We start from the raw sequence: 24,608 nt of genomic DNA, 5'->3' as shown, positions 1-24,608 counted from the left end.
TAAATTAAGTAAAAATCTTTTGGCTCAATTATGACTTGATTGGTATTAGTTTACTTTTGTCTGAGTTAAAAAGGTATGAATGTTCCTCTCTTCTACTAGGAGTAGAGCAGAGGTTGTTAGACCAGAAAACCCAAGTGTGAGAACTGATGCAAGTAATGGAAGTCAAGAAAAGCATGAGTTCAGGAACCAGCTATGTGACAGAGTAAAATGGTAAACAGTTATTGGTGGTAGGAGAAGAGTCAGGGTAGGAGAAGAGTCTGAAGTAGAGACTTTCAAGTCATTTAATTTAAGTTACTATCTCTCAACTCTTATTTGAAAGCAAGGTCTGGTTTAACTGGGTATACTCTTATTCATTACTTGACTAAATAGAAATTGATGTATTTGGTCCTGTATTTCTAGGTGCAAATAGTTGATGACTCATTTTAAGTGTAAGTAGAAACGGGGAAAAATAATAGTCTGCTCTTGGTCCATTCATGGGTTCTAATCTCATTTCATTTGGTTTGACTAATTTTTGTACATTGTACAATCTTTCTCAAGGCAGCCTTCATGTCTTTGTTCCGGAGACTGTAGATCAGAGGGTTTACAAGTGGGGTCACTGCTGAGTACATTAAGGTTATAATCTTATGGCTCCCAATTTGGTTTCCAGAACTTGGGCTGATGTACATCATCATGATGGTTCCATAGAACAGAAAAACCACAGCTAGGTGGGAACCACAGGTGGAAAAGGCTTTATGTCTACCAGCTGCTGATGGCATATGCAACACTGCTCTGAGAACCAGGGTGTAGGACCAAATGATGAAGAAGAAGGTGATGAAGATGATAAGGGAACTCAATATTGAACAGGAAAGCTCAATTCCAGGGGCAGGGATGCAGGACAGTGCCAGAAGAGGACCAGAGTCACAAAGAAAGTGGTCAATGGTATTGGGGCCACAGAAGGGGAGTTGTGTGATAAAATAGATAGGAATTGGATAAGAAAGGAACCCAGTTACCCAGCAGAGGGTCACCAGGTTCCTACAGAGATGACCACTCATGATGGTAGGGTAATGGAGAGGCCGACAGATGGCTAAGTACCGATCAAAAGCCATGAGGGGCAGTAAGAAGGCCTCAGTGATGCCCATGGAGAAGAAGAAGTACATCTGGAGGAAACAGGCAGAGAAAGAGATGGTTTTGGTCTCAGATAGGAAGTTCCTCAACATGTTGGGAACAGTGGTGCTGATATAACACATCTCCAGGAATGAGAAATTGGCCAGTATAAAGTACATGGGGGTGTGGAGCCTGTGATCCAGCTTCACTGCACAGACAATGACCCCATTGCTGATCAGTGTCAGGCTGTAAGACACAGAGAAGAGCACGAAGAGAAAGCCCTGCCTCTCCCTGGAGCAGGGAAAACTGAGGAGTATGAATTCAGTCACAGTGTTGACTCTGGACACATTCATGGTTTCCTGTAGGGTGGAGAGGAGAAAAATGACAATGACAAATATGATCTTATTCTGTAATCTTCAGGGATATTTCCTTTTAAATATTCCTAAACACCTAATCAGATCATTATTCTGCTACATATGATCAAACTATTCTATATATAATCAAATTATTTGTCTGAAGACTGTCAGACTTAATACCTTCTCTGATCATATTTTGAGTTTTGGACTTCTCCTCTTTCAGAATATTTTCACAGTAAATGGCAGTATAAAAATATTTTTTTTAAAGATTCATTTATGCATACAAGAACTGGGGCACAGGCCAGAGGTGCAGTGGGTGAGAAGATTCACCAGAGACCGAGTGGGGAGCAGAACAGGCAGACTGACCGAAACACACTGCTGAGGGGAGCAGGAGAGGTCTGCTGTGCCATGTGGGTCAGCTCCCTGGGATCGAACTCCTGCTGCAGTGGCTGGCAATAGCTTAATAGCACTGTCTTTAACACCAGTGCTACCAGGGAGGCCCTAAAGGGCAGGATCTTTTTTGATTGCTGAATAATATTCCATTGTGTATACATGCCACATCTTCTTGATCCAGTCATCTATTTTTGGGCATTTGGGTTGTTTTCCGGTTTTGCCTATTGTAAATAGTGCTGCAATAAACATATGTGTTCAGGTGTTCTTTTGAATCAATGTTTTTTGTTTTTTGGGTAGATCCCTAGTAGTGGAATTGCCGGGTCATATCATGCCACTCGCAGCAACATGGATGGAACTAGAAGGAATTATGCTCAGTGATATAAGCCAGAAGGAAGAAGAAAAATATCAGATGGTTTCACTTATAACAGGAATATAGGGGAACCAAATAAGACATCAGTGTAAAAAAATAATAAAGTATAAAACACAACAAAGCAAAAGAGGACAATTATAAATCAGAGACATACTGCAGGGGAGGAGGAGGGAGAGAGATCAGAGGGAGGGAGGGGAGCACAGAGGACTGAGGTGATGGTGCATGGGTGCCTTGGGGAAGGAAACTCTATGGGGACTCATTCTGAGGGGGTGGGGGGAAGCAAATATTGTTTAAAAATGAACAATGATGTAAAAAATAAAATAAAAATATAAAGGGCAGGATCTTATGCAATAAACATGTTGAAATAGTTTATGGACATTACTTGTAAATGCAAGCTGGTATGAAAGTCATGTTTTTTCTATCTATAGAGTAAGTTATTTAAATTCAGTGTTTTGGAAAAGAGAAATCTCCAGCACCAAAATGTATAAACAAATCTTGAGAATCCAACATAAATCTGGGAAGGAAATTTAATAGCTGTATTTTTCAACATATACTTAACTTTGTTTGGCTTTGTAAAATAAGTTATCGTTATCTCCAGGGTAATGGAAATGATAAAATAAAATGTTGTGTATTATCATCTCCACAGGAAAACCATCTCTACTCATCATAGACACAAATAAATATTATCCATCAGAAGAGAGAAAGGCAGAAAATACCACAAAAAAATCATTATGCCTTTCTCTCTCTCTCACTTTCTTGCTCTCTCGCTCTCTCTTTTTTTTGTGGAGCAGTATGGGGACTATAAGTATTGGCATCTTAAGGTAGTGTGATAACCCAGACTAACATTGTCAAATAGGCCATTCTTTCTTCAGTGTTCACCAAATTTGTTATCATAAGTCAAGAAAGCTATGTAATGTCTTTCAGTTTGGTTTCATCTTTACCAGTTGGATTAAAATACTTCTGTGAAATCTTGGAGTGGGTTAAACTTGGTATATATTTAAGGATTTTTGAGTTTTTCCCCTGAGGCTTCAGGATTTCTAGAAATGCCTCTATTTTTTTGGTGTGTGGATAGATGCAGAAGATCACATATGTCATATACTCCCAGGCAGAGATATCTGAAAAGTAAGGGTAGTGGTAGGGACCATAAATGATCTCTCTGGACAAGGATTCCTTTTTTATTTTTCACTCCTGCTACTTCTTATAGATGTAGAAGATTGGGATTGTTTTTGGAAGCGAGGAAGAATCTTTGTGAACAAGTACTCTCTTAATTAGAATTTGTCTGGGTCAGTGTGTGTGTGTTTGTGTGATTTCTATGATGAGAAGCAAAATAAAAACAATGAAATAGTTTAGTCTTTATTTTGTTTTAGGGTATTTTCTGGGTTCCCTGCAAATTTAGCTACACTCATCATTTGGACCTAACTGATCCAAAGTGACATGATTGAGGGATGATATTTATTTAGGAAAATATAAATAAGAATATAGACCATAAGAATATAGACCTAGCCATTCTTTATAAAGGGTTTCTAGCTAAGATTACTTATTTATATATTATTTATTAAAGGTGTTACTTTTCAGATAATGTAATGTCATAGCTTTAATAATGATCTTGATGATTGCAGTTAGTGACACAAGGGATGGGAGAACTTAAGGATTTTTCATTTCAAACTTCACTGTAAGGCTACTCCTCAGTTTGAACTGATTATGTACAACAAAGCAAAACTGTGCATACATTTTCTGTAGCAGGAATTGGAAAGTAACTCAGAGTCTAAAGAATCATGAAGAAAGTCAGAAACATCAAGAAGTACTGGTAACTAATGCATATGAGGATTTCAGTGACTTTGTACACCATGTGGGCATGAACTCACTACTTAGGAGTGCTCTGTCATCTTGAACTCCCTCCTGCAGTTGATCATCACTCTATGGCAAGCTGAACATGACTAAAACAGCCTTGCTGCTCATTGTGGCTATATCAGTGTATTCAAGATGTTGCTTCACTATTATCTATGTACCCAAAGACTTGGTTTTGAGGGGTGAGAAGTCTTAGTTTAAAAGGACATTATTTATACACTATTGGTGTTTCTCTTTATCATCTCATTTCCCTGATCCCCAGTCCTTAGTTGTAAAGGTGAATCTCTTTATATTCATTCGTGTAACTTGACTTGCTATTATTTCTACCACCACACCAAAAAAGGTGGAGCTAAAAGACTCACTTGAGGGGCCTCCCCGGTGGCGCAGCGGTTGAGCGCTGGGTTGCGGAGCTGCCCGCAGCCTCTGCGGCGCCGGTTCGATCCCCGGCTGCTCCCCGGTCACCTGAGGAGGGTCCCACATGGCGCGCAGACCTCTCCTGCCGCCCGCTGCTCCCCTCAGCAGTGTACCTCGGTCCTTCTGCCTGCTCTGCTCCCCGCTCTGGCTCTGGTGAATTCTCTCACCCTCCTGCGCTTCTGACTGTACCCAGTGCATGTATAAACAAACCAAACAAACAAATAAATAAATAAATAAAACATGCCTCTATTAAAAAAAAAAAAGACTCACTTGAGAGCTGTTCTTTGCTTGTATCTCTTTTGATCCCATCTCCTCATAGAATTGGTAGGTCTGACTTGTAATCTTCTGTTTTCACTGCAGCAAGGGGCAAACAAAATGGAGGACATGGCATCCTTGTCAACCAGACACCCAGAGAGGACTTACATTTCAGATTTAGTATATTGCTGTGGAGAGAGATTGGCATATTTGTGGCATGACATATATTATCTGTGGCTGCTCTGAAATCTATGTCTTGTTTTTTCCTAAGGGATATAGTCTCCTATGAATTCCAAAATGGGAGTTCCCAGGGCAGATTTTCAGTCACATCCTAAATGTTCCCTTCTCTCAGGAGCCCATTAACTGTCCTTTGGGACCCAATTTCTCCAGTGGTGAATGATCATCTCATGTTATTCTCAGAGCTGATGTTTATTTGTTCTATAGAGAGGTTACTATAATGGTACAATCACTATAGAAACACCATCTTATCTGAAACTAGAGGTGTTTGTTTATCTTCTCGTTCCCTTACATTCATACTTATTCATGACTTGGAAATGGTTACTACCTTTTTCTTTCTTTCTTCTTTTTCTTTTTTTCTGGTAAAAGATTTTCCCTCCTGGGTCAGCTCTGTGCTCCTAGTATGATTCCAGTCAGTAAAACACTAGTTTCTGGTGAACGATGTCAGGGCCAGAGACCATGGGCATGTGATAAAATGACAAAATTCTCAAGTCTAAAAGATGGGTCCCTTTTTGTCTTTTACATTCTTTCAATCTGTTTTTAGCGGATGTTCTAAAAATTGGCATGATTTTTGAACTTATCTTTATTCTTTCAAGCAAGTCATTGCTGAGTGAGATGACTCAAACTTTTGTACGTCTTTGGTTTCTTTACTTGTATGTGACATTTTGACTATGTTAATTCTCTTAATCCATGAGCAGGAAGTATCTTTCCATCTTTTGTGTCTTCCTTCATTTCTTTTAACAATATCTTACTGTTATTGTAATAGTTTTCTTCCATATTGATAGTATGGGCATTTTAAAATTTACCATTCTCTCATTTCTCAAAAACAAGATCTTTCCATTTATTGGCCTCTTATTCAATTTCTTTCATCAAGGTCTCATTATTTCTAACTTTTCTCATTATTTTCTGAACTTTTGTCTTGTTTGAATTTACTCCCTTGTATTCTGCAACTTTAGGAACTTTTTTTTTTAGTTCTAACGGATTTTTTTTAGACATGTAGGATCAATTCATCTGTGATTAGTATAATTTTTCTTCTTTAATTTATTTTTAAAGATTTATTTATTTATGCATATAAGAACTGGAGTATAGGCCACAGGTATGGGTAAGGGGGGGTAAGAGGGTTCACCAGAGAGAGAGTGGGGAGCAGAACAGGCAAATTGACTGAAATACACTGCTGAGAGTAGCAATGGGCGAAACAGGAGAGGTCTGCTGCACCATGTGGGTCACCTCCCTGGCTGGGGATCTAATTTGTGCTGCAGTGGCTACAGATTGCTTCATAGTATTAATGCTTAACCCCTTGTGCCACCAAGGAGGCCCCTTCTTTCTTGAATTTGATGTCTTTTTTTCCCCTTGTCTAATTGTTTGGGCTAGGATTCCCAGTACTATGTTGACTAGGAGTGTCACCTTTGTCTTGTTCCTGATCTTGGGCATTTTATATATTTGGAATCATACAATGTGTGGGCTTTTGTGGCTCGTTTATTTCACTTAGCATAATGTTCATCCATGAACAACTCATCCATGGATACTTATTATTTTTTGTTGTTGAATAATATTCCATTTTATGGGTATACTCACATTTTTTGAGGAAAGTTCATTTCATCCATAGGGACATATAAAATACAGATTGTTACAGAGTTTGCATACTTTCTTTAGATCTGTTCTGATCATCAAGAATAATAAATATAGGGCCTCCCTGGTGGCTCAAGGGGTTAAGACGCAATCTATGAAGCTATCAGCAGCCACTGCAGCACGAGTTCTATCCTTGGCCAGGGAACAACCCACATGGCTCAGCTGACCTCTCCTGACTCGCCTGCTGATCCCCTAAGCAGTATATTTCAGTCAGTCTGCCTGTTCTGTTCCCCATTCTGTCTCTGGTGAGTCCTCTCACCCGCCACACCTCTGGCCTGTACCCCAGTTCTTGTATGCCTAAGTAAATAAATCTTTAAAAAAATTTGAAGAAATAGTTACTGAAATCTTTAAAAAAATAAATATTGTGAGGAAATATGAATAAATATATCCATTTTATTTGAATTAATATTACTGACATTTTTTTTGTGCTAGGCATTTCTGGAATTCCAGAAATTAATAAGACATAGTCCCTGCTCTTAAAAAAATCACAATCAAGCCACAATGAGGAGGCACATGGAGATTTATGAACAGCTAACTATAATACAAGAAATAATGAGTACATATTAAATAGCAATATAAATGACATTCCAGGGAAGCTTCATTGGTGATCTGGCATGTAAGATTTTGAAATGCCTCCTTCAACATGTTCACCTTTACTTTCTATTTTCTCAGCTGTTACACTGGCAGGAAGCTCACTTTCTGAACTCGTCTTGGAGTAATTCATTAATATCATAGATAAGTGTTAGGAAACTCCTAGAACTTTCTTCAAGGCATCTTTCATTTCTTTATTTCGGAGGCTGTAGATCATAGGGTTGAAAAAAGGCGTCAAAACTGAGTAGAACAAAGTTGTGAACTTCTGCATGCCCTCTGCCTGTCCAGAACCTGGGCTCACGTATGTCATCATGACAGAACCATAGAATAGAAACACGACAGCCAGATGTGAGGAGCAGGTGGAGAAGGCCTTCTTCCTGCCAGCAGCTGAGGGTACCTGCATGACTGCCCTCAGTACCAGGGTGTAGGAGCCAGTGATGTAGAAAAAGGTGGCAAAGATGAGGAGGGAGCTCATGGTGCCACAGATGAGAACAGTCCCTGGGATAGGGACACAGGCTGAAGCCAGGCCCAGCAGAGGACCCAGGTCACACAAAAAGTCATCAATCACATTTGGTCCACAAAATGGGAGCTGGGTAACAAATATCACTGGGATCAGAAACCAGAGAAAACCATACACCCAGCAAAAGATGACCAGGTTGCTGCAGAACTTAGTAGTCATGATAGTAGGGTAATGCAGGGGCCGGCAGATAGCCAGGAACCGGTCATAGGCCATGATGGAGAGAAACAGGCATTCAGTTGTGCCCAGTGAGAAGAAGAAGTACAATTGGAGGAGGCACTGTGTGAAGGAGATGGTTTTAGTCTGAGAGAGGAAGTTGGCCAGCATGTTGGGTACATCAGAGTTGACATAGCAGATCTCTAGGAAGGAGAAGTTGGCCAGCAGGATGTACATGGGGGTGTGGAGCCTGCGTTCCCAGCGCACTGCACACACGATGGCCATGTTTCCAAGGAGGGTCAGGATGTATGTCACAAAGAACACAGAAAAGAGGAAGATCTGTATTTCCAAGCGGCAAGGGAAGCCCAAGAGGATGAACTCGCTTACAGTGTGGGAAGTATTTCTGGCCTCTGAGGTCATTTCCTTCCATCCTGTTAAAATTACCACAGAAATTACATATGTAGAGGGAGCTCCTTCTCCTGATTGTCCCCCAGGACAGTGCACATTTTCTTGATCATAAGGGAGGGGTATAGGTCAGTGGTTTCTGTTTTATTTATTTATTTATTTATTATTTTATTACTTTTTTAAAAAGATTTATTTCTTCATGTATACAAGAACCAGGGTACAGCCCAGATGTGTGGAAGGGTGAGAGAATTCACCAGAGACAGAGCGGGAAACAGTGCAGGCAGACTGACTGAAATACACTGCTGAGGGGAGCAGCAGGCTAGACAGGAGAGGTCTGCCATGCCATGTGTGTATCTCCCTGGCTGGCCGGGATCGAACCCGTTCTTCAGAGGCCATGGACTGCTTCCCAGTGCTGCACTTAACTGCCTGTACCACCAGGGAGGCCCTATTTTATTTTTTTAATTGTATTTAAAAAATTTTTAATATATTTTTTAATTGAAGTAACGTTGGCTTACAACACTGTACATGACTTAAGGGTCTAGGTTCACACCTCCTTACATGTATGTCACCACACCACACCTGATCTGGCTCTCTGACAATATAGTTGTTGCGTATAGTCTCTTATATGACTGTACACTTTTAAACTGTATAAAAACTACTGTCTGTTAATAGAGCAAACATTGGTAAAGATTTTGAATGAAAATTTCCTTAGAATTAAAATAAAAACAAATTTAAATATTTCTTTTCTGTATTTCTCATTGGGTTGCCTGGTGTATCTAACTTGGGAAAACAGTGCTCTAGATATTATAGACAGGTGACTAGCTAAAGCTAAACTGAGATGTAAATGCTACCAAAATATAAGCTGTTATAAGGCATATGAAAAAATGTTCAACATCACTTGTCATCAGGGAAATGCAAATCAAAACTACCATGAGATACCATCTTACACCAGTGAGAATGGCACATATTAAAAAAACTAGCAACAACAAATGTTGGCGAGGGTGTGGAGAAAAAGGAACTCTTCTGCACTGTTGGTGGGAGTGCAAACTGGTCCAACCACTGTGGAAAGCTGTATGGAGATTTCTGGACCTACTAAACATAGAGCTTCCATATGATCCAGCAATTCCACTCCTAGGTATTTACCCAAAGGACACAGAATCATCAATTCCAAAGAGCACCTGCACCCCTATGTTTATAGCAGCATTGTTTACAATAGCTAAGCTTTGGAAACAACCCAAATGCCCAAAAATAGATGACTGGATCAAGAAGATGTGGTACATATATACCATGGAATATTACTCAGCATTCAAAAAAGATAAACACATGCAATTTGCAGCAACATGGATGGCGCTGGAAGGGATCATGCTCAGCGAAATAAGCCAAAAAGAAAAAGAAAAATACCGGATGGTCTCACTCATAGCAGGAATCTAGAAAACTTAAATAAGGGACCAGGAAAATGAATAACTATAAGAAAGTGAAAATCAAAATCAACAAAAAACTATGAACCAGAGACACTTTTAGGGGGGCGGGGGTGGGAGGGGAGGGATTGGGGTCAGAATGGGGGGGCTGCAATTGTATGGGGAATATAACAATAAAATTTATTAAAAAAAATATAAGCTGTTATATATAAACTGATCAGGGATTATTATGCTAGATATTATACTCCTTTCTTAATCTTATAAATTAAATTTATTTCAAAATGTGGAAGAATGTCCTTGCCCCCAAAATTTTAGCCATGGCACAGGCTAAGTACATGTGTGCATGTATGTGTGTAGGTGTTATGTATGTGTTTGTGTGTGAATAGGAGTGTGCCCCTCAGTCCTCTCAAATCTTAATAACTTCCCTTTTAGACTATTTTTATGCCCATCAGACACACTAGAGCTTTATTTATTTATTTTTTTTTATCAACTGTCTTTTCTGGTCAGGATACCATTACAGTCTTAAATGACAGGATCATTTTTTCCTGATGGCTGCACTATAATTTGTAGAAAGGCAACCTAGTTTGAATCTGCAAAACTAACTGGATGACTCTTTACCACACCACCCTGCCCCACCCACCAGCCCCACACTTGGTGAGATTTCCTGGGAAATGAAGATGAGACAGTAGTCAAGTGATTAAATCTGAGCAGGATCACATACTGTTTCAATATCTAGGGAACCTTTTTGATGCAGTCTGTTTTCTCCCTGGTATTCTTTGATTTTGTGGTTTATTCAGCCCTAGAGAATTCTTCTGAATGCAAGGAATACAGTAATCTACTTTTGGGCCTTGACTCAGGCTGCCCATCACACTTTGCTGTTCCAGCGATAAGGAGGTAACAGCAGTCACCAGATGGGCTGCTGGGCAATAACCATTTCATTTCTGCAGCTTTGTAGGAGGAATCTTGTTCTTTGGGGGACTGTCTTAATTACTCTACAGGGGAGTATAGCAAGAATTACTGCCTCTATTTCACAAATGAGTCATTAAAACACTTTAGATTCCAAACCAGTAAGTGGCAGAGTCAGAATAAGAGTCTATGCTTTTTGACTCCTATTTTACTGTTCCTTCCCCCCCCATCCCTTCTAAAGTAGAGAACCTCCAACATAAATATGTCTGAAATGTTACCCACATCAGGGAGAAAATGCAAGAAATTAATAAAATAAATCACTCTTGGTGCTGTAGACATCATATCATCTGAGGGGAAGGAAGTGGGTAAAAGTATGGTTTATTTTTCTTTTTCATTTTTACATGGCTATCTTTTCTTTTGTACTATGAATAGTTAACAGGCATAGGAATACCATACAAAGTAGTTCAAGAACTGAACTTAATTTACCCTTAAATGCGATCATAACATCTCTAACCAAATATTTTAAGTTGCAGCATTATAATTTTTTGACTGCTGACCATCATGAATTTTAGTTCATTTCTATTATCTATCACCTTTTAAAAACCATTTATTGAACATTTATGTGCTAGATATCATCTTTTAGGCTAATCTTTTAAACCTCATTTGAATTTATTGCTGATAACTGGCTTAAACCTTTTTAAAAATTCAACAGAAGTTTACTGAGTGTCTGCTATGTTCTTGTATACTTTTCAATGCAAGGGATATCTGGGACATATATTTATATCCTGCATGGCAAAATGTTTTAAAATTAGAAGTATTATTGTTTTCAGTAAAATTAAGGGGCATTTAAAGAAATGAATATGAAATTTCAGAGTAAATTGTAAGAAATCTGTAGCCTCCACATTTTTAGGTGATGGCTGACAATTTAAATGTGAAAAATAGAATTTTTGTTTTCAAATTAGCAAAGATGAGTAATCATGATATCAGGCTGGTGAAGGTGCAATGAACTTACACTCAGAAAAACTATTGGAGAGAATAAAATCTTGTAAAAAATGTCTTTCTGGAAGGCAGTTTAGAAATACTTAAAGCTTATAAGACATTCCATATTCTTTTAATGAACATTCTTGTGTAGAAAAAATTAATAATAAGCAAGTTCATTTTAGTAATGCATAGACTTTTTAAGAATTATGTTAAAATACAGATTCTGACTAAGGATTCTAATTTCTAAGTACTAATAAGGAATACTGATTCTTTGAGCAGCAAAGGTTTTTTATATGTTATAGAGTTCTTGTGTAGCAAGAATTTATGTATTTCTTTTTAAACATTTCTGTTAAAAATGTAAATAAAACAAAAGAACAGAAATACCTGGAAAAAACTTAAAAATATTAGTAGCAAATTTTTTTAAGTTCAGTGCATAAGATAGCATATAGTTTTCTTCTTTGTAAATGTTTAAAATTCTCAAAATTTCTATAAGCAACATACATTATATTTATAATCTGAAAAGATAATCATTATAAAATATTGTTTTTGAAGGTACTTACTCTTCTGGATCTTCTACTTTCCCCAAAGCATTTTTTGTGATATTTGTTATTCCTGGACTGCACCAAGGTACTAAGAAGTTCCCTGTTTGTGTGGGTTGACTTACCATGTAGGTCGTTCCCCTTCACTTGCTACTTCAATTTAGATTAGAGTAAATGAAGCCAGCCTCTGTGTCATCGTTGAGGAGAAAGGGAAAAATCCAAACAGGCATCCTTAAGACTGTACTTTTGGGTTACCAATGCCATTTCATAAACCTAGGGCAGGGATTACAAGTTAAGTTAAAAAATCGAAGGCATCATCATGAGAAATGATAGCCATCAGTTTTTAAAAGAGGATTTCTATTGTCACTCCTCTTCTATTGGAAAAAACAATCACATCTTATCCTTGGTCTACTTTTCTTCCCTAGAAGAAATAAAAAGGAAAGTGATATTTGCGTTTTGGGCTTTACCTTTCTTCAGTAAATTTTATGTAAAGGAGAATATTTAAATTAGAAGAAAGATCACAAAAACTGGTGATAGTAGAAAGGATTATATGGAGGTAATATTATTTTCAAATGTTTTCGTGTGCCTTTCAATTAACGAAGTTTGAAAGTAATGGTTTCTTTTTCAACTAGAAAGCTTGAAAACTATTTTCTAAAACTCACATTTCCATGCTCAAAATATAACATATTTTCCTCTGCCCCACATTCATGAAATAAGGGCATCTGTCCTTTGCTGAAGTTGACTCAGTCTCTGAATGGGAATAGTAACAATGTCTGCAGATAAGCCTTTCCCGTTCCCCAGCCCTTCATTTCCCCTGGAAGAGAGTTCTGTCCCCTGTGCTTTCACTTTAAGTGCATTTGGGAAATGTGTGTGTGTGTGTGTGTGTGTATTTGAAGTTGGAAAAGGTTGTTTTTTTTTTTTTCCTCTAGCAGTTATGAAAATAAAAGCTGTGATTCTCTATTTTTCCCCTGTGAATCTATTGCTGGGCCAAAGCCAGCTCCCCTAAAGGAATTCTTTCCTGAGATTTCCTCAATGGATGGACAGTTCCCCAAGGATTCATCATTTCATGAGTTTATTTCAAACATCTCATACTTCTTTTCTTCCCTTTGACCAGGGATTCTTGTCCATCTGTCAACACAGTCCATTTGGCAAGCAATACTGAGCCTATTTTGTGTACCAATTTGCATTCTTTACATGGGTCCAGAAGTCTATAGATCTGACAACTGCCTTTTCACTTTGCCATACAAATACTAGGGGTTAATATTTATTGAAAGCTTGTTTTTGTTATGCAGTAGGATGAGTGATATCTATGAATAAACTCTTAACTTCCATAATAACCCAATATGTTAGAAATTACTATTATTTTACAGGTAAAATCATTGAAATTGAAATTTTAATTAATTTAAGAATTCATATGTAATAAATGGAAATGTTGACAGAGCCTGAGTTCTTAAGTACTAACTGAAGCATTTCTTTGCATTTTTATTTGGCAGGTAGGGAAACAATATTTATTGATAACATCTCATGCCCGGCACTGTGACAAATTCTCACATAAAAATAATTTTATTTAATTTTTACAACACCCTGTATGCTAAATAAAACTGCTTCAATCTTAAAAAAAAATCTGACTATCAAAGTATATCTCTTTATACAAAATTGGAAGATTCAGAAAATTTAAGGGACATAAAAATTACTGATAATATATCAAACAGACACAAATTCAGGTAAAAACCTGGCATATTTCCTCTGGTTGTTTTTGTTTTAGCAATTTTTTTTTCATGTCTATGAGGTCATATAGCACTTACAATTTGGTATTACATTTATATAAACATTTTCTCATGTAATTAAAACTTTTTCTTTTATTCTTATATTTTAGAAAGCATTTACTTTATTTTAATGATACAGTTCAATAAATTTGCTAGGTTCTTCCCAGTACTCATTTATTAAACATAAATTTGAAAGGGTGAAATGAGTGAACAGCGTCCAAAGTATAAATTTCTAGTTACAAAGTCCTGGGGATATGGTGTTCATTTTGCAATACATATAAATAACAACTCATTATGTTGTACACCTGAAACTAATATAATGTTATGTGTGAGGTATATTTCAACTTAATGTTATATGTCACTTAAAAAAAAAAAGGTATGCACAGTGGAGGTGGAGGGATGTTACAAATAACCTTGGATAAACATTTTTATTAGCTGTTATGTTACTAGAAACTACACATAGCCTAGAAACTAAATGTAGCCTATACATTATATCACATATAAGATCTTTCTTTCTAGTAACTGCTTTGGTCCATTATCTTACAATACAAATTAATTTTATGAGAAAGATAAGAAGAGAACACTGCAAACAAAAAGAAAACATTAGAACTATCGCTTTAGAGAATGGCCTATATTTAAAAAACTAGCAACAACAAATGTTGGCGAGGCTGTGGAGAAAAAGGAACTCTCCTGCACTGCTGGTGGAAGTGCAAACTGATCCAACCACTATGGAGAGCTGTGTGGAGATTCCTCAATCTGCTAAAGATGGAGCTTCCATATGATCCAGCAATTCCACTCCTAGGTATTTGCTCAAAGGACACAGAAACATTAATTCAAAAGGGCACCTGCACACCTACATTTATAGCAGCACTATTTACAATAGCTAAGCTATGGAAACAACCCAAATGCCCAAAAATATAGATGATTGGATCAAGAAGATGTGGTACATATACACCATGGAATATTACTCAGCAATCAAAAAAGATAAACTCATGCAATTTGCATATTGTATGCTAAATAAAACTGTATCAATAAGGATAGAGCTGGAAGGGATCATGCTCAGCAAAATAAGCCAGAAGGAAAAAGAAAAATACTAGATTGTTTCACTCATAGCAGGCACTTAGAAAACCTAAATAAGGGACCAGGAAAACACCTAATTATAATAAAGTAAAAATCAAAATCAACAAGCAAGTATAAAGCAGAGACACACTGTGGGGGGGGAGGGGAGAGAGTAGGATCAAAATAAGGGGGGTGGGAATTCTATGGGGACTATAATCAAGATGAAAATACATACATTGTGCAATAATGAAAAATGATGTAAAAAATGTATAAAATAAAAAAAACACGAAATATAAAAAAAATTAAAAAAAGAACTCTCACTTTAGATATTAAGATCACTCTTCTTTTGTAGATAATGTTGTGAAAAAATTAATAAAAGAAAGAAATATTTGCATTAAAAACTTTAATAATAGTGTTATTTTTAAATTTTCTGAACTTAAAATAATGAATGCAATAAAAATCTTTGGATTTAGCTATTTGTTTAATTTTAGAACATGTCCTAGAATAGATTGTTTTAAAGAAAAATATAATGTGAAAAGATATAATGTTCTCAATACATATTGTCAAATTGCTTTCCAAAATATATTCTTAAAGGATGTGTTGATAAGGAAGCCAGCATATGGTATCTTTATCAGCATTTGGGTGATATTTGAAAGATTTGTCTTTGTATTGATGGGAGAAAAACACTCAGATCTCATTTTTATAGTTCTATTGTTTTGGTTACTAATTATGTCCATTTTTTTCCAGTTTTATTGAGCTATAATTGCAATTTAGTGCTGTGTAAGTTGAATGTGTATATGAAAAACATTTCCATATATGCCATATGGCAATGTTAATGACAGTTATGTTGATGATTTTTACATCACAAGGAAAATGTTCTTTTTTTGCAAATATAGGAAATGATAGATGTTAAATAAACTTACTGTGGTTATCATTTTACAATATATGTAAGTCATATCATTATATTGTATAATCTAACCCCATTATAGAAGGGTTTTTTTTCACTTGTTTCTGTTTTATTTTAAAGCCCAATCAGATATACAGTCTTCCTAGGCTATCACTTGATAAATGTGTCAGAGTAGTATTCAGTAAGTTTGTTTTTATCTGCCTCCCAAATATCAAGAGTCCCAGCAAGACCTGTTCCTCCTTCTTAGTAGCAGGGATCCAAAATATATTATCTTGCCCTTAAGTTTAAAGAATGTGTGCTCTGACTTGATAATTGACTGATTTGAGTTTATCACTCTTCAGTATGTCAAGGAAAAAAAATTACCCTGTTCTGAAGCTCTTACAGTGATCATTGTGTCCATCCCATTCAAGTGCTAGGGCTATGGCACAGACTGTGCTTTCCTTTCTACTTGTGCCTTCTTCCATTTTCAAGATTTATTTGTTTATGCATACAAGAGCTGGGGTGAGGCCAGAAATGCAGTGGGTGAGAGGATTCACCAGAAGCATAGTCGGGAGCATAATAGGCGGATCTACTGAAATACACTGCTGAGGGGAGCAGTGGGTGAGTCAGGAAAGTCTGCTAAGCCATGTGGATCACCTTCCGGGCCAGGGATCGAACTCATGCTGCAGTGGCTGTGCATAGCTTCATAGTGCTGCATCTTAACCCTTTGTGCCTCCTTTTGGCACGGGTGAAAGTCTTAGCAAGTACGAATCTCGATGAACTAGTTATTATTATCACCTGACACTTCTCTTGTGCTGATGTCCTTGTTGTCATCTGACCGGTGATCTGTTTCCTTTATGTTACCAGTTGTGTTCATATGGGATTTCTTGACAGCACAGCTTGAGACAAGGACTTGATTGAAAGTGTTATGTAGATAGGTAATCTCAGGCAGCAAAAGGGAGCAGGGGGAGTGTAGGGTAAGGTAAAAAGTATCAGGCTTTTCTATCCTCCCTCCATTAGGATAGATGAGGGAACCCTGTGGTCCTGAATGCATGCCTGATGGCAGGCACTTGAAGTGGGTACAGATGGGCTTTTAAGGGCGGTGTCACGGGGACACCAGCAGAAGCCAAGAAGCAGAACAGAAGCTGAGAGAAGAAGAGAAGCAGAGAGAATGCCAGAGTGCCCAGATAGAGTGAGAATTTGCTGGGGGCTGTGAGGACTGCCAGCCTCCCCGCCCCCCAGCACCCCTGCCTACCATACACCTGGTAAATCTAAATAAAAGACCTGCAAAAGCCACTGAGGACTCTGACTCCTCCTTTACCTGGTCTGCTGGATCAGAAAACCTGCCCAGTGTCATTCCTGCCCCTACAGGGAAGGAGAGAAGATGGGGGAAAAGCCACTGTAGAAGGAGATTGCATTCTAGGATCTCTGAAGTGCATATGAAATATCTCCCATAAAGTCAGACATATGATATATTTGTTTACATTTATTGGCTTCTATACACTTACACATAAGTTCTAGGGGTCCAGGGGGCTTCTGAGAACCTTTCTGGCAGGCATGGGACCTTTGGAGTGGGAAACTATCAGCATGAGTTAAAATTCCCATGCAACTAACTGTTCAGTATAGCTGCAGGTGAATAGAAGCTCATTGTAAGCATCTGCTATATTAACCTGGTTCTATTCTCATTATTAGTTGTGAGACATAGAAATTAGTAGGTTCACTGAAACTATTAGTTTTCTAATCTATCAACATGGCATTGTTAAATAGCTTTTCCAAAAGTTTATTTTATATATAGTAAAGGAATAAATTATTCTTAAAATATATTCAGTGGAATGATAGTTCTACAAAGTGATTTGAGGTAAATAAATGTTATTCTATTGTTATTCTATTGTTGTTCTCAAAATTGGATAAAACTCCATCCTAATATATTTTGGAGATTCATAATGCTATGATGTTATTGTAGGTTTATGAATTGACTTAATTTGGTGTAATTCATTATTTTCTTAATTTTATGCAGGACATTTTCTTTTCCTAATAATTTCATGTGGAAAAGCCTTAGAAAAACATTCTGGGAAATTTAGATACTTTAAAAGGTTTATCTAGTGACTAACCGCTGAGGAATGCTTGGAATAGTAGTGCATATTGTTGAAATAAATGAGGTGGGTTGCAAGGTTGCCTTCTGTCTAGGAGTAGCATAATATTTTATTATATGTGTAGGGGCAGGAACTGACAGTGCAGGTTTTTTTTTTTTTTTTTTTTGATCCAGCAGACAGGGTAAAGGAGGAGTCAGAGTCCTCAGTGGCTTTTGCAGGCTTTTATTGGGATTTACCAGGCATATGGCAAGCAGGGGTGCTGGGGGGCCGGGAGGCTGGCAGTCCTCCCAGCCCCCAGCAAAGCCTCACTCTATCTGGGCTCTCTGGGGTTCTCTCTGCTTCTCTTCTTCTCTCGGCTTCCGTTCGTTCTTGACTTCTGTGGGCGTCCCCGCGATGCTGCCCTTATAAACTCAGTCTCTCAGCCCAGGTGTACCCACTTCAGGTGCCCGCCATCAGGCATGCATTCAGGACCACAGGGTTCCCTCATCTGTCCTAAGTGTGGGAGGGCAGAAAAACCTGATACTTTTTACCTTACCCTACAATATGTTTAAAATAATGTAACTTTTTAGTGTGGCTTAGTGCCATGTGTGGTGAATTATCAAGTAATCGTCTGTTGAGTAGGATAAACTTTTGTTTATATCCTTATGCTTTATATATTAAAATAATTAGACAAATTTAAAGTTCATGTTTTATTAATTCTTAATTGATAAAGCTATGAATTGAGCAAGAGTTACTTAACAATTTGGATTTCATTCTTTTAAGTGGTACTGAAGTATGAGGTGAATGTCTACCTGAGTTAAGGAAAGTCTGATATATAAAGAGCCTCAGAGTTGGTTACAAAGACACAGACCATACACTTTAGAATCAATTGTGTGTTTTATGTAGAACCACACATTTTCATCTCTTCTCCCACAGTGCTAAGAAAGATAGAGGACTACAGAATGAATGAATCATAAGCACCCAGAGGGAAATCATGATTAAAATGATCAGGAAACTATCAACATTTTACACCTGTGATTAAGATAGTTGGATGCAAATTTTTTGCTTAGGGAAATATTTTGTTCAGGAAGTTGTTCATCTATTCAGTTCACTTTGTTTCTGTGAAATAAACAAAGAAAACTCTTATTATGGACCCCCCTCCCCAAATTCTGCTTCTTCAAGTACAGACAACCTCAAATCCTGGTTCTTTGTAAAGGAAGTCTAATTATAGTTGTACTGTATTTATAGAATAGATGATTTTTTGAAGACTGAAGGAAGACTGTAAAAAGACTGTAAATGTAAAAGAAAATTATATCATATTTTTCTATTGCCTATTGTATTTTAGAGAGTCATCTTTGAAAAAGTAGATGACTATGTTAAAATAAAATGTAAAATCAAACAAACTAGTGTAACTCTATTTTAAAGAAGAGAAGATGTTTGGAGACATTTTATATAAAACTTAAGCATGACACACAGCAAAAATATTCAAAACAAATGCAGTCTTAAGTCTGTCAATTGACACTGTATCTACAGCAAAGGAAGTTAAGTCCTGATTAGTAGTATGGCACAGCACAACATTTATCTTATCTCTATTCTATACAAACAATAGACACTAAATTCCCAATTTTTATTTTGGGTGTTTTCTGATCAACTACTCAATATCCAGCTATGACTATTAGTTTATTTTGTTAAAAATTTTAGAATAAAAATAGGTTTCATTCTTTTTAGTAGAGTGGTAACATCACACCTGTGAAGTTGGACTTATTTCATACAGATATCCTTCATTTTACTCCATTCAGAAAATACCAGTGGAGGGGAATTTATTTAAGTGTTAATCCCCAAACAAATTTATAACCTATGTTTCATTCTTATATTTTGTTCCAGTTCTGAAAGTCAAGTGGATTTATATTTCCTTTTAGAAACTTAGATATATATGATGTGTTTAATTCTTTGAAAATAAGTTATTTCTTAAATATTATTTACCAATCATTAGTGAACAAAATCTGAGATTTTTAAAAAAAATTTTTATTTTTTTAAACAATATTTACTTCCCCCCACCCCCTCAGGTTGAGTCTCCACAGATTTTCCTTCCCCAAGGTACCCATGCACCATCACCACAGTCTCCTGTTCTCCTCCCTCCCTCCCTCCCTGTGATCCCTCTCCCTCCTCCTCCCCTGCAGTATGTCTCTGATTTGTAATTGTTTGGTTTTGCTTTGTTGTGTACTGTTATTATTTTATTTATTTGCCGTGTTATTGCTTTATTTGCTTTGTTGTGTTGTACTGTTATTATTTTTTTTTTTACACTGATGTCTTATGTGGTTTTCCTATAGTCCTGTTATAAGTGAAACCATCCGATATTTTTCTTTTTCCTTCTGGCTTATTTCACTGAGCACAATTCCTTCTAGTTCCATGAGATGGGTTTTTAATGTAATAGTTTCCTAGCCAAAATTACTGAATTCTGTAGAAAATATCTTGCTCTTATCTTATTTAGATAGGTTGTAATGGAACTTGGTGCACTCTGACTCCTAATTTATGCTTTATGAACAGTTATTTCGGTCCCAAAGACTTTCCTTAAAGCAGCCTTCATCTCCTTGTTCCTCAGGCTATAAATCAGAGGATTGCAGAGAGGTGTTATCACAGAATAAAATAAGGTCACAATTTTCTGTACTTCCACTGGGTGTCCTGATCCAGGACTAACATACATCACCATAACAGACCCAAAAAACAGAATCACCACAGCCAGATGAGATGCACAAGTGGAGAAAGCCTTGCGTTTGCTCGCTGCTGAGGGCATCCGTAGAACAGACAGAATCACTAGGGCATATGAACAGATAACAAAGAGGAAGGTGCCAATCATGAAAACAGTGTTGAAAGTAGAGTAAATGGACTGTGTGGTTTTATCTTCAGAACAGGAAAGCATCATCAAAGGGACAGGATCACACATAAAATGGTTGATGATATTTGGACCACAATAGGGCAACTGGGAAATGAGAACAACTGGGCTTAGGAAGAGGATGAACCCACATGACCATCCAAAGATGACCAGGCCAGTGTACAGCTGTTTAGTCATGATGCGTGGGTAATGCAGAGGGCGGCAGATGGCGAGGTACCTGTCAAAGGCCATGATGCAGAGGTAGAAGCCCTCATCACACCCAAAGGAGAAGAAGAAGTAGAACTGTGCAAAACAGCTCACGAAAGAGATAGACTTGGTTGTGGACAGGAAGTTGGCCAACATGTTAGGGACACTGGTGGTGACATAACATATTTCCAGGAGAGAGAAATTGCCCAAGAAGATGTACATGGGGGTGTGAAGGCGGCGGTCCCACAGCACAGCACAGGCAATGGCCGCATTCCCCATCAGGGTCAGGATGTAGGTTACTGAGAAGAGCCCAAAATAGAGGAGCTGTCTTTCTGGGCTGGAGGGAAAGCCCATGAGGATGAAATGGCTCACAGAGGAGGTAGTTCCTTTGCCAGACACATTCATTCCTCTGGAAGGTACAGAGTTAACATTGGTTATTGCGTTTACTGTAATATATCTGTTCTCTTGAAATCAATTTTACTCACAATTATCAAAAAATTAAAAATGACCTTATCTTAAAAACCTGTGATTGTCACCCCAGTCCCCTACAAGTATGAATTCATTTTGACAACATGCAGATTATAATATAAATAAAAACATGAAAGAGGCAGCCATTATTTTAGTCCCAGATGCTAGAATACACAGGAGTGCAGAATATGTAACTCTATATATCTTACTTAAACTCTGTGTATTTCCTCAACTGTTTACCATACAGAGTATAGTATAGATAAATCACTGCACGTACAATTTCTTTCTAAAACATGTGAAAGTAACTTAAATTAGTGGTGATGTTGATAGTAATACCAGATGATGTGCTACTCACATAAGATATTTCAAAAGGTTCTGTCTCATTGAGATATAGTGAAAGAACCCAGGGAATATTCTACTTTGTGCTTGTTTGTGGTATTGTAAAGTGATAACTAACAGCACTCCCTCAGGTTCTAAGAGAAAGTCATATATCATGACCATACCCACACGTTTGGTCTGTAAGAAATGCTTTCTCTCCCTCTGATCTCTGGATTCAATGCCACAGCATGGGCAAGAGTCCTATGCTTTGGAACCTAAAATTTTTAGCTTGAAAATTTTGATACACTCTCTCTTGAATATGAGGGCTGACCTTCAGGAAGGCAATTGTTATGAGTGCTAAATTACTGAATGTGAATAAACTTGATCAATTTCTACAAAAACAGTGAAGTAGACAAAAGCTTTTGATTTATATGTGTACTGTTTCCATATTACTTTCTTAATTGCTGCTTTTTATGTCTGGTGCTTTTCTCTTTTTTCACACTTACCTCTGGCACCCTTTTTATAGCCTTTTTAGGCATTCATATCATTCTATTGATATGAACTTGAAACATGGAGTATCTTGCTTCAGTTACTCCTGTCTCTTCAACTTAGTTTGTTGTTATTGAATCAAAGCTTAATTTTCATGTATCTTGTTTCTCTAAAGACATATTACTGGAGATCAATCACAGTTGGCATCTGAAGCAGAAGAACTGCTGTTTGTGTATTTTCATTGCTCATGGGACTGTGGAGTTGTATAAGGTCTGAATGCACCCTGGTCATTCAGTGATTTGTTTCCCTGAACAATTACAACAATGTGAAGCCCTTAGAAGACATTCTTCAGAAAGATTCAGCCTCGATCTGTTGTAATTATGTATTGATATTTAAAAAAGCTTATTTACAATTTTTATTCTGAATAGTTGTATGTTTTTCTCACCTGAGGTGACAAGTAAGAAGTGTAGTATCTGAGAAAGACTAATTGACATCTTGTCTAGAGACTGCAAGTTTAAGTACTACTTGAACCTTTGTCTTTTATTGGAAATGAAAAGTTGAATGTTATTAAGATTTGAATTGTTTTTAGGTACATATAGTGAGTACAAAGCATACAGGAACAAAGTGTGCAAAAGCATATTATCACTATTAATATGAGGCAATTGTATTAATAAGTTTCAGAGGTACCTAACTTAGGGGATATCTGCAAGTTATCCTATTGCTCTCTTACTGAAGAAACGGTTCACTTCGCTGTCACTTAGATCTTAATGGTTGTCTTCATAACTCATTTGAATTTTTAAAATTCTTTTCATTTTTGTCTTTTGTCTTCTGATATCTCCTGATACCCTGGCACCCTACCCAAAACTATCTTAGTTAATTCCACTGAAATAGGACCCTAACCTTGGCATAGCAAATTAGTATCAATACTTACCCTGTTTGCGTCTACTGTTACAGTATTTCTTGATAATGCTAAACATGTAAAGTCACAGTCCAGGGAAGATCCTATAAATGCAAGAAACAAAGTACAGAGATGCTGAATGAATGACTTTTTCAGTTAAGGAAGAGTTAAGATATAATTTAATGAGACAGAGCAATATATGGTTTGGAAAAGTATGTTATCAGAGTGGAATTAGAGGTTTGTCATAATACCTGTATTGTATAACAACAACATTCATTATAATATTGGTATTAAATCCACTTTCAGTAATTTATCAATTACTGAAAATTTTGCATTTAATTCGTTAATGTTTTAAAAGAATAAGGAAACTATTGATAGGTATGTGTATTTTTCAAGACATGGTGAAACAAGAGAAAAATTATATTTTCAAACTTTGTCTGAATTTTATTCTAATCAGTTATTCACGTTTTCAGAGCAAGAAGGAAACATTCGATTATAAATTTACTAATGAATCTCAGCATTTGTAATAAGGCATGCAAAGTTTAATTTCTTTCCTGGATACGTGTAGTATAGAAAGGTCAGAGAGGGGAGAAGTATATTACCCCACAGAATGAAAAGCATGTCAAGGACTTCTGAAGAATTACACAATCCAATTTGTAACCTGCCGTGAATTGCAAACTGAATTTTAAATGATTTTTCTCCCCAGCTTGCTTGCTCATATTTAAGGTCAAGATGAAAATCCAGGTAAAGATATTGTCTCTATTTCCTTGCATCATGACCTTTTGTGATTTGGGATCTTTTCCCCTAATATTTTTAAAGTTTTTGTGTTACAAATGAGATTGTTTCTGAAATTTATTTATTGACAATGAAATCTCATGTTTTATTCCCTGAGGAATAGTTCCCTTGAAATTTGGTTCTTGTCATCTCTTGTGATTTTACCACCAAGTTTTGCAAAAGGTTTCTGGGGAAATAATTAAATAGTAATAGAGCTTGTTATAATAGCTACAATACGAAGATATATTATTAGACTCCCTGTTTCTATTCTGAAGAAGAGAAAATATTTATTCCCCATCATTATTCTCAAATGTGTTTAGAAACTTTTCAGTTTCAATTTTTTAATAGCTAATAGAAAAATGACATCTTAAGTGCTAAGATAGGTACAGAGTAATTCAACAAATATTTTTGAGTGCATAACAGGTTGGTGATATATATATATATATATATATATATATATATATGAGGGTAAACTAAATAGAAAACATTCTTGCCTACATAGAAGAAATCAGTTGGGGTGAGGGTGTGTGAGGCAGCAGAAACAAGATCAGTAATCTTGTAAGTGAATTACATTTTTTTTTTAATTGAGAAAAATGAAACATGGGAGTGGAGTATATTGGAAATGGGACAGACCTTGTAATGCTAAATAGGATGTTTAGGAAATTGACACAGAAATTTTAACATTTGTACAGAAACTTGAA

General features: G+C 36.8%; 3 protein-coding genes across 3 annotated transcripts; all 3 read right to left on the bottom strand.

Annotated features, from left to right (window-relative positions):
- Positions 1-491: 491 nt before the first annotated feature.
- On the bottom strand, positions 492-1,436 carry LOC311175539 (olfactory receptor 11H6-like; the record flags this gene model as incomplete). The annotated part of the gene is made up of 1 exon (XM_084240468.1): positions 492-1,436. The coding sequence occupies one exon, from the start codon at positions 1,434-1,436 to the stop codon at positions 492-494; it is 945 nt and encodes a 314-aa protein (XP_084096594.1).
- A 5,891-nt stretch (positions 1,437-7,327) lies between these two features.
- LOC311175540 (olfactory receptor 11H6-like) lies at positions 7,328-8,269 on the bottom strand (the record flags this gene model as incomplete). Its single annotated transcript, XM_084240469.1, has 1 exon — positions 7,328-8,269. One exon carries the CDS (start codon positions 8,267-8,269, stop codon positions 7,328-7,330), a length of 942 nt encoding a protein of 313 aa, XP_084096595.1.
- Positions 8,270-20,040: 11,771 nt separating this feature from the next.
- LOC311175312 (olfactory receptor 11G2-like) lies at positions 20,041-23,212 on the bottom strand (the record flags this gene model as incomplete). The annotated part of the gene is made up of 2 exons (XM_084240208.1): positions 20,041-21,424; positions 23,167-23,212. 2 exons carry the CDS (start codon positions 23,210-23,212, stop codon positions 20,412-20,414), a joined length of 1,059 nt encoding a protein of 352 aa, XP_084096334.1. The 3' UTR covers positions 20,041-20,411.
- Positions 23,213-24,608: the final 1,396 nt, after the last annotated feature.

The sequence above is a fragment of the Talpa europaea genome (assembly GCF_964194135.1).
Source record: "Talpa europaea genome assembly, chromosome: 8".
NCBI lineage: Eukaryota > Metazoa > Chordata > Mammalia > Eulipotyphla > Talpidae > Talpa > Talpa europaea.
Note: the sequence above shows the minus strand (reverse complement) of the source record. Positions and strands in the feature narration are given on the sequence as shown.